General features: G+C 38.7%; 1 protein-coding gene across 2 annotated transcripts; it reads left to right on the forward strand.

Moving 5' to 3' along the window:
* Positions 1-269: 269 nt before the first annotated feature.
* Positions 270-10,008, forward strand: ift56 (intraflagellar transport 56). Of its 2 annotated transcripts, XM_068727664.1 has the most exons (19): positions 291-310; positions 439-518; positions 622-756; positions 1,319-1,411; positions 1,580-1,694; positions 2,097-2,146; positions 2,749-2,894; positions 4,200-4,371; positions 4,799-4,873; positions 4,982-5,084; positions 5,513-5,568; positions 6,236-6,289; positions 6,388-6,451; positions 6,535-6,623; positions 6,930-7,013; positions 7,116-7,185; positions 8,145-8,251; positions 9,299-9,432; positions 9,683-10,008. In XM_068727664.1, the coding sequence occupies exons 2-19, from the start codon at positions 516-518 to the stop codon at positions 9,795-9,797; spliced, it is 1,665 nt and encodes a 554-aa protein (XP_068583765.1). In that variant the 5' UTR covers positions 291-310; positions 439-515; the 3' UTR covers positions 9,798-10,008. The 2 variants fall into 2 exon arrangements, with proteins under 2 accessions (XP_068583764.1, XP_068583765.1); XM_068727663.1 differs by having other exon boundaries at positions 270-518.
* Positions 10,009-11,014: the final 1,006 nt, after the last annotated feature.

Below are 11,014 nucleotides of genomic sequence, written 5' to 3' on the forward strand. Positions count from 1 at the left end.
AATGTCCGTTTGACTTCACAATAAATGTCATTCGACAGTTTTATTCTAAAATGGCTGCAGTGTCAGATATTTTCCTTTTAAATTCCATCTCCAACCCGGGGTTGTGCCCGCTCAGAGGTTTTCAGCGGAGAACCATGATATGGTCTTCAACCTGATTCGGTGTTAAACTTCCTCGCTACGTTGTCGGGTCCTTTGCTTGCGCCTTTAATTTGAAAATATGCGATCGGAAGAATAAGATCACCCATAATTATCCTGGCGATAGTGGAAGAAAAAGGTGCTTAACTGTTATTGTATCACTGCCGTGTTAGCGGTAAGAGACTATTGTTTACGTTAGTTTTAATGTAACATGAAGATAAGGTTGGATAGCTAGAAGCCTAACGGTAGGTAACGTTAGCAAGCGTAACAGCTAACGGTAACAAGTTGTGTTTCCGTTGGTAGGATCACCCAACGTTACCTAGGTTAGTGATAAACAAGTCCTAGCTGGGTAGCTACGTCTTCAAGAGAGATCGGTCGACATGGTGAGTTCATGTTTATACATATTTCTAAAAATTGTCTCGCATGTTTGACCCAACCAACTTTAAAGTTCTGAGACAACTTGACAAATTCAAACTTTTTGTGCAGATCCTCTCTCGCGTGAAGCCAGCCGTTGGGGGAGAGACACCGGTGAGCAGTGAGAAAAAGAAGAAAAACAAGACTCCCCCGTTGGAGGAATACCTACAACAGAGAGACTACCTGGGAGCGTTTACACTGTTAGAGGTAGCTCCACATTGGTTAATAACACAATCATTGGATGCAAAGGCGTGTGAGTGAATTGTAAAGAGCCGCTCTTCATAAGACAGTCTATCATCACTTTTTCGTGTCACTTTAAAGTCAAGCTGGTAGGGATGAGGTAAAGGCAGGAGCCGGAGACAGATAAGTTCTATTACAATTATTAACACACTTTGATTTGTGCATGTGTTATTGAAAGCATGTGCACATATTAAGTACTTAATAAAGGAGACCAAATGAATGCACTTAGGCTGAATTAACAGGCTATATCATTCTTTTTGGCGACTCTTAATAAAATCTGCAACCCACCTGTGGGTCCCTACCTTGATTTCTTTTAGGTGACATGCTTAGACCATCACTTTTCAAAACTTGCCACTGTTAGCTGAATACATAATTGCTGCTCTTTCATAAAGGGGTTAACACTTTTTTTCCAACTGCACTGCCCCCTGCAGATTATCCCGTGTCATGCCCTGGAATTGAAGTTTCATAAATAGAGACAGCACTGTACTACTGAGTGCTGCTGCTGCTGATTTGTTGCTGTCATCTCCAGTTTCAGAGAAGTATTGGCGAAAAAGAGGAGCATGCGGACCTCTGGATCGGCTACTGCGCCTTTCACTTGGGTGATTACAAGAGAGCTATGGAGGTATGGAGGTGTCTGAATGAGTGCTGGTAGTTTGTCACACAGAATTATGCATACCCCACATGCAGTAGTTAAATAACTAATTATTGTGAATGCTTGTTGGATAAATGCATAAGAAGACTCTGTAGAGTTTGATCACATGTGTAATGTTTCATTATCTTGTTGTGACAGGAGTACAAGTCTCTGACCATGAAGCCTGAATGCCCTGCTGAGGTGTGGGTGTTTCTGGCCTGTGCACTGTTTTTCCTGGGGCTCTATCAAGAGGCTGAGGAGGCTGCATCTAAGGGTGAGCTGTTACATTTGTGAAGTCCTCCTTTGTCCTGTATTCTAACCACTGCATTAAACCCTCTTGCTCACTGGTACACCATGGCATTGTTATGTATTTAATTGTCTCTTGGACAACCTTCAATTGAAACAGTAATTGTGCTCCAGGTTTTATTCAAGAAGTCTAATAATTACTTTTATTGTAAAGCAGCTTTTATTGGCAAAACTTTTTTTGCAGCTTGAGGAACACAAAGAAGTAGATTTAAAAGATTTTGCTAAATGGGGCAGTTGGTATACTTTTAGTTCACATTCATTCACTCCTCAGTTATTTTCTACAGTTGTGGTCATGATGTTAATGAATTGTGCCTCTTATTTTCATGTGGTTTGCTGTCTAACTACATTTGGTGTCTCTTGCTGTCTGTAGCGCCGATGTCCCCCCTCCAAAACCGACTACTCTTCCACTTGGCTCATAAGGTTGGAAAACTGCCATATTATTTGACTGTGTGTTTAATTTTCCTCTCTGACTTCACTTGATCACTCATCAATCAATGCACTGTAAATAAAGGTATATGTCTAAGATATGAGAGAAACATACACGTCTGTATTCATGTCATACAATAAGGACTGTCACAATATCAGATTTTCACAACACGATTATCATGGCCAAAATAATTAATTATGGCGTTATTATCGCAATATCTATAAAAAATCTATGAGTCAAATTCATCTTTAACTTTGTTTATTGTGCTTTTTGTCTCTTTTTTTGGCAAATGCATTACACTCATAATATGAGTGTAGGGAGGTGGAGAAAGAGTTTGTAGCCATAACTGTTTAAATAAAATTATTTTAGAGGCGCTGTGTATTATTAACATATCAATATTTCATTTTTAAATATCTCTGTTAACGTCAATACCACTACATTGTGATACCCCTACATACAATACTGATCTTATAATTCATTTCATCTTGTGAGGAAAACTTTATGGCCCATCCAGTGTTTGTGTCATAGATTTTCTATACAATAAAATCAGCTGATGTGTTCGTTTATTGTCGGTTGTCCGCATATTGTGTCTTAGTTCAACGATGAGAAGCGGCTGATGGGTTTCCACCAGAACCTGGAGGATGTGACGGAGGACCAGCTGAGCCTGGCATCCATCCACTACATGCGCTCCCACTACCAGGAGGCCATCGACATCTATAAACGTCTTCTACTGCAGAACAGGTGTGTGCTCTCCCCTGCCGTTTACTCTCAGGAATTAGTTTCACAGACCAGCTGCACTTGGGTGCATGTGCCATCCCAGCGCCACCTTGACAGGTGCGAGTTGTTAATTTGAGCATCACGCCTTGTGGAACCATAAAGATGATTCAAGTGTCAGTACAGCTGGCCTGCTGAGCTAGCGTCCTCTTCCACTGATATGCTGTCTCTGAAGTAGCGCGGGTGAGAAAAATGAAAGACTTTGAGTGTGTCACTTCTCAGGGATCTATTCATGGCATCTGTAGGCCAAAGGTGCATCTGTTGGAATGCAAATGAGCCTTTCTGCTTCGTCATTTGCATTGTACAATCCATTCCTTTTCAAAACTTGTTTGGCGTTCAGGTTTTCCCTCGTTTGTGTCTATTTTTTTCCCGTGACAACTTCTTGTCTCTGTCTTTTTTGACATACAAAATTTCAACAAAAAATGTATAATGAAATTATGTTGATTTATACAGATATTTGTTATAATCTACAATAATAAGATCTGTTGTTTGCTGAAATGCTATGTTGAGTATGAAAGAAAACAGGTATATTGTTACAGATTCTACAGACTGTACCACAGGTAGGTTTTAAGTGAACTCTGGCCCTCTTTGTCCCACATGGGAAAACAAGTACTCACTCTTAAATGAAGACAATTATTATAAATTATTGATCACTGCTCGAGATACAGACACCAGCGCAGAGGAGAAGCACTTGTTGAGAGCAGTCCGGACTGTACTGCAGACTCCCATCAGATACAAACCTCATACTGAACACGGATCACATTTGAGTCCATGCCGTGAAATCTCCAACTGCTTTGACTCTGTCATGAATTGGAATGATATCTTTATTTTCTTATCTGATTTAAGTAACAATTAAATTAAATCGGCATTCTGTTACAGCCTGGCTCAAAGGCTGTAACATAAATGGGAGACCAGATGTGAAAATATCTGAAGCCATGTTAGCCAAGGAAGAGAAAATCCATAATAATCCATAGGTGTTGAGCTTTTATACCTGGAACAACACCAGGCTCAGGTGTGGCTCATCAGCTGATGATCAACATCCTGTCAACGGGGACACAGACCCCTAGAGGAAAGGAGGGGTTTTCACAATACCGACTATAATGTCAAGCAACATGAGATAATAGTGAGGGATTAACTTCATGACATGGGTAACAATTACAAAATGTCCTGTTCTAAACACTATATTGTTACTGTAAAAAAATCTGAAATATTTTGTGTCCAACTACAAGTCTGAAAGCCAGTTTCACACCCACGTTGCATCTTGTCTTTCAGAGATTTCCTCGCTCTGAAGGTTTACGTGGCTCTGTGTTACTACAAGCTGGACTACTATGATGTGTCCCAGGAGGTGTTGGCTGTGTACCTGCAGAGCATGCCGGACTCCACTATCGCCCTCAACCTGAAGGCCTGCAACCACTTCAGACTCTACAACGGCAAGGCAGCTGAGGTACTTGGGGTGGAATTGACGCATATCTTAGCTGATATTTTAGTTGTTTTGTAAGTTTTGTGTGAGTGAGGTCTGTCGCTATTTCTGTAAGAATAGATCGCCCAAAAAGCTAATTTCTTTCCAAAAAAATAATGTTTGTGGTTTTATCACCTTGCATGTGTTAAAAATCCAACAAATAATACAAAGGCAAATATTTAAAATTAAAGCAACAGCACTGTACTGTAACTTTTAGACAGAATAATTAAAGATATTTTATGTGGTGTCAGTGCACAGTATTTGTGCATTTTATTTTTTTTTTGCATTTAATATATTTGTTAACCATGCATGCATCATCATTGTTGTGTCAGTGACTGCTTGTCCTTTTCATTTCTTTCGGGGGAGTAAGTGGTGGTAGGTTTGTCTTACGTGTGCTCTCGCTCCCTCTTAGGCTGAGTTAAAGAACCTAATCGACATCTCCTCCTGCTCCTTTGAGTTCGCTAAGGAGCTTATCCGACACAACCTGGTAAGCTCTTCACCAGCTCTTAACTGTGAGCGTGTAGGTGTGTGTGTGTACACTAGGGACCGACATGCTACTTTTCCACACGCTGAATCTCTCCTGTGTGTACTGCAGGTGGTGTTTCGTGGTGGGGAGGGGGCGTTGCAGGTGCTGCCTCCTCTGATCGATGTGATCCCCGAGGCCAGACTCAACCTGGTCATCTACTATCTCAGACAAGGTGTTTAGCCATGGCATTGCAGTTTTCTGGAACAAGCAAAACAAGGACAATATTTCTACTGAAATGTATCAAATGTCCTACATTAGAATGATAGGTGAACAGCTGAAGATACAGGATAAGTTATGATGACACAAGAGCACTAATCACACTACTCTATAATCAGTTTTAAGTGATCTAAAAATAATACAATGGTATACAAAACAATGAGATCACACTCTTGTATGTAATGCTTTGCTTTATTTAATATTATATAGTGTTAAAGAAAAGGTAGGGGATTATTAAATCCTCCCACCGTCAGATTTATCCTGCGGCATGTTAAGTAAATGCATCATTCCTTTGTGATGCTGCTGTTAATCAAATGTATACTTGTTTTAAGTGTAAAAGCTACCCTCGCTCATTGATTCCCATACTTCATTTTATTCTTCCAGATGATGTCCAGGAAGCTTACAACCTCATTCAAGATTTGGTGCCCACAACCCCTCAGGTGGTGATTCAAAGTGACATTGGGTTTTTAATGTGGTGTTACAGGTTTTTTTTCAAGCACAATGTAACTATTTGGTCTCAATAAGAGATTCCAGATCTGCTCAATTTCACTCTAACATGAAGAATACAACAGTAGCTTTATTTAGCCACAACCATAGCTAATACTGACTATTTTGCTTTCAAGGATTTTTATAAGTTACACTGAAAACCAGAATCAAGCCGGATTAGATGAAGCTAATAAATATCTTAACAAAAAAATTAAATATTCATTTATATTTACTCCTCGCCCCACTTAAGAGTTCCTGAAGAGCCTTTTTCTTTTATGTGACCGGTGTTTTATCTTCAAAAGCCTCTCAATGTCGCCTGGATCTGAAAACCTGTGAATCTGATGGAGTGTATTGTATGTCTTTTATGTTTTTTTACTTGTTGAAGTGGATTTTGATTGGATCTGAAGCAGCAATGAAAAAAAAATAGATCAAAGGATTGGTAAACTCCTTGTTTAATACCTTGTATATTATCCACAAGTGAATTATCGCTTTTAAAGTGTCTTCCATCAAGATAATCAGTGTTGCCTTTCTCCCTTTTTAAATTCTTTAAATTCTTTCTCCATAAAGGGACTAGACGAGCCATCATACAAAGATATTTTACTTGATCATTTATTTTCTCAGGAGTATATTTTGAAAGGAGTGGTAAATGCGTCGCTGGGACAAGAAATTGGATCAGTGAGTATTTCTGCGAAAGAAATAGTGACACACTCAAACAAATGTTATAAGAGTTAGTCCGAGAGATAAACGTTTGTTGTTGTGCTTTTCTCTTTCAGAGGGATTACCTGAAAATTGCTCAGCAGTTCTTTCAGTTGGTCGGAGGCTCGGCCAGCGAATGCGGTACATTGAATAGAAATTTGATCAATATGAGCTTTTAAAGCAACCCTGTGAGGGTGTGTGTGTAACAGATTTCTCACTTTCAGACACTATTCCTGGCAGACAATGCATGGCCTCCTGCTTCTTCCTCTTGAGAAAGTTTGAAGATGTTCTCATATATCTAAACTCAGTCAAGGTTAGTGTTGCTCAGTACAAGGCAGACATTAAATGATGTATTCCAATGAAGAATCGCACAGGTATTACGTCACAGTGGTATCAGTATGTAAGTAGGAGAGTATAAAAAGACTCCCACACACTGCGTGACAAGTGTCACTTCATATGACAAGTGGTTCATTACAGATGCAGCACGTGTGTGTGTGTGTGTGTGTGTGTGCGTGTGCGTGCGTGTGCGTGTGTGTGTGCGCTTTTGTATCCATTTTTTGTTGGACATGTGAACACTTCGCCTTTTCTCTGTAGGCATTATTGTGCTTTTTATTTGCAGGGTTACTTCTATAGTGATGACACGTTCAACTTCAACTATGCTCAGGCTAAAGCAGCCCTTGGCAACTACGAAGAAGCAAAAGAGGTACTTTGCTTCGTCACACATCTACTCAACTGCTATCTACAGACTTTGATCAATTCTGATGAGTTGCTGACTATTTTGGACTCATTTTAATATTTCTTTCAGGTTTTTCTGCTGATTCAGAATGAAAAGATCAAGAATGACTATGTTTACCTCAGCTGGCTGGCACGGTGCTGTATGTATAGTAGTCGTACTGTTGATAGTATATTTGATTACAAAAATCTTTCTGCAAGGGAAATTCATTCCTGCAGCACAATTCATACACATCTGTCAACTTAATATACATTTCAAAAATGAAAAGGAATTGTAAACAAACTTTAAAAGAATGAATAAATGCAAGATAAAAGAACATTAAAGAGCAGTAAAAAAACAAGACAGTAGTTCACGTATTATAGATTTATTGAATAATAAAACCCAGTTAAGAAACAAATACAGACGAATACGAGTTAAAACATAAATGTGTGTCCCAAAAAATATCTGAGAAATCAGAGCATAGGTCCAGTCTTTCAACAGTTGTCAGGCTAAGATTTGGTTCAGAAGGATTTATAGGTTATTTATTAAATGTGGGCTGATCATGGAAATGAATCCTCAATGCAACAGGCCGCCAGCGTGAGAATACTGGGTGAAAATGCCAGACTGCTGGTGAGGCGTTTGTTCAGCGAGAAGGCTGGGAGTAGACATTTTGCATACTTTATATCATAACTGGAGCAATATCATCCAGTCCCCAAGGGTTCGCCGATAGGCTTGCTGCATTTAGCACCAGCCGAGAGGCTTTTTGTAGGTAGACTTTAACCAAGTTACTGTCACAGTCTACACCCGATGACATGAAAGCATGAAGAACGCTCTCACAGGTCTTAAGTTGGAGAAAGCAAGACTGAAGAAGCCTGTATAGAGTCAAACAGCACTGCCAGATTTCTAGCCGTAGGTTTTTAAAGAAGTTAGGTTCACGCTTGCACTTCAGCAGCTCAACGAAAAAGATATCTCCATTCAAAGATATTTCTCCCCTTCTTGGCTTAATCCACATCAATAAAACCTGCCCACAGGCGTTTCACATTTTACAAATCTGAATCTATAAAAGTTGCAGAAGCTGCCTGCGACTGATGGATGATTGAACACTTATCTTGTTCTTGTCAGACATAATGACCCAGAGAGGTCGGCTTGCCTGGGAGCTTTATCTGAAGATGGGCACTTCCTCCGATTCCTTCAGTCTGCTGCAGCTCATTGCCAACGACTGCTACAAGGTGACTTCATCCTCCGTTATCTGCCTCTCGGGGGTGACCACTTAATGTATTCATTAATTCATTGTAAATTTGCGTAAATTAATGAATTATTGCTGGAACAATCAGTCAATTTATGCTCCCAATTTTGATAATCAATTGTATCTTTCATATTTCATTGTCATATTTCAAGCGAAAACACTCTCCAGTTCCAGCTCCAGTTTTGTATTATTGTGCATTGAATATCTTTCAGCTTTGGACTCTTAGTCAGACAAAAGAAGTCATTTGAAGACATCACATTAGGTTCTGGGAAATTGTGATTGACTTTCTTCATATTTTCCGAAAAAATAATCAACAGATTAATAAATATTTTTAGTTCTTTAGTTGCAGCCCTAGTATGAATGATTAGTTGCCGTTTTCCTTTGAATTTAAGTATAGTGCTGCAACTAATGATTGTCTCTATTATTGGTTAATTTGCTGATTATTTCCATCACAATTCCCCAGAGCCCACGGTGTTGTTTTGTTCTACCAACAGTCTGAAACAAAAAGGTATTCACTTCCTAGTGATATTAAATTGAGGAAAACAGAATATTCTATTTTTTAAGGCGCTGGCAGCATAATTATTTTGCTTGAGAAGAAGTGACTCAAAACAATCGATACATTTATAGTTGCCGGTTAGTTTTCTGTCAATCGACTAATAGTTTTAGAACTCGTATATGTCAATTGTAAATGTAATCTTGATTTCCAATTGTCATCTTAAATGGAGGTAAATGGCACATTTCATTTTCTACCTGCCTGTTTTTCCGCTTTGTTCTATTGACTTTCATCAGCACATTTTAGCTTAGCTGTCCTTATGTTATTAAAGGTGTTGCACACCAAAATGTCCTCAGTTTTCCCATCATATTTTTGAAATGCAACCAAAAGCGTAAGCAGGCGTCACAAACATGTTTTGTCCTGGATAAACTTCAACTGATACAAAATGTTATTTTGGTAAATAGGGGGTATAACTTGTGCCTGGAAAGTCATTTGTTTTTGCATACTAGTGCTGATGACCACAGCGTGTTGTTTCAGATGGGTCAGTTCTACTATGCAGCTAAAGCGTTCGATGCGCTGGAGAAACTGGACCCAGGATCCAACTACTGGGAGGGCAAGAGAGGGGCTTGTGTCGGCATCTTCCAGCTCGTACTGGCAAACAAGGAGTCTTGGTATGTTTGTCTCTTTTTCTTCCTTACATGTTACATATTTAACCTTTTTTTTCTAGTTGTTTTTGTTGTTGTTGCAAAACATTGTGTGAAAGAGATCTCTGTCATCACCCAGTGAAAGTGAATCTGGACTAACATTAAACGTTCGTGGTCTGTTTGAGTGGATGGGTGTGATGTCTAAATAAAAGAAATATGAGAGATAGTGCATTCTTGATCAGATCTTGTTTCCTCACATTTAATGTTTGTGTTCTAGGGAGACACTTAAAGAGGTGTTGTCTCTGCTACGAAATTCAGGAAACCCCCAGGTTGAATACATCATCCGAGTTCTGAGGAAGTGGGCGAAGGACCACAAAGTTCTCCTCTCATGAAAGCTTTGGGTACTGAACTTCAGCTCACTACATCAAGAGTAGCTACATTATGCAGACGTCAGCAGTCATAGTGCGTTTGGTTATTTCACTTGATTGAATTGTATGAATGATATCTATGCCCCATGAAAAAATATGGAACTATTATCTCTGCCACATTGTTGTGAAAATATGTACGTTTTGAATTGCAATTCTTTATATATTTGTATTAAAATGTGACTTTTGTAAATGGGTTTTGTCAGTGATTGATTTGCATGAAATTCAGTACAGTTATGCTTAAGAAATCCTGCAGAGAAAAGGAACAAAAAGAAACGAGCGCATGACAAAAATGAATTATTAGGATTATCAAGAGCTAAAGAAAGATTTTGATATCAAATAAACTCACAAAAGTATTCTTTAATAAGTATTAATAAGAAACTCTGGAAAAAACATTTTGATTTATTTATTATGTATTTGGCAATGGCATCAAAGTTGCAGTTTTGTTTAACATAACATGCACATTGTTGTGCATGAAATGTATCAATGTATGTTAGTATAACATGATTCAAGGAGTTCTCTATTGATTTTGTATTGCACTTCCATTAAGGGTTTTGTGAGAGACCGTTTAAAACAAGAATACAATAAAAGCAGCTGAGGCAGAGAAGTCCTAAATTGTAGTCCGCAGTTTAAATTAAGATTCAAAAACACTGGATCCTACAGTTCCCATCATGCAACTCAAAAGCATATTTCAATTAATCTTACCATTTTGTTTTAATGCCCTTGCCTTTCAAATAATTTTATATAAAAATAGTTCTCAAGGCCAAGCCAACCCTAATGACACCATCAGGGTTATTTTCCTCCAGAGCCACAGCAGATATTTTGTCCACATTAAGGTGGTTTAATTTGTAAATGCATCTTTCTGTCTGTTTAAGAGAGAGCATCTGTGTGGCCAATTGTGTTTGTGTGTATATATATATACAGTTAGGTCCATAAATATTTGGACATTGACACAATTTTCATCATTTTGGCTCTGTACACCACCACAATGGATTTTGAATGAAACAATCAAGATGTGCTTTAAGTGCAGACTTTCAGCTTTAATTTGAGGGTATTTACATCCCAATCAGGTGAACGGTGTAGGAATTACAACACATTTTATATGTGGCCCCTCCTTTTTAAGGGACCAAAAGTAATTGGACAATTGGCTGCTCAGCTGTTCCATGGCCAGGTGTGTATTATTC

This window comes from Cebidichthys violaceus, unplaced genomic scaffold, assembly GCF_023349555.1.
Source record: "Cebidichthys violaceus isolate CVI_PGR_0920_01 unplaced genomic scaffold, fCebVio1.0.p SCAF_4, whole genome shotgun sequence".
Classification (NCBI taxonomy): domain Eukaryota; kingdom Metazoa; phylum Chordata; class Actinopteri; order Perciformes; family Stichaeidae; genus Cebidichthys; species Cebidichthys violaceus.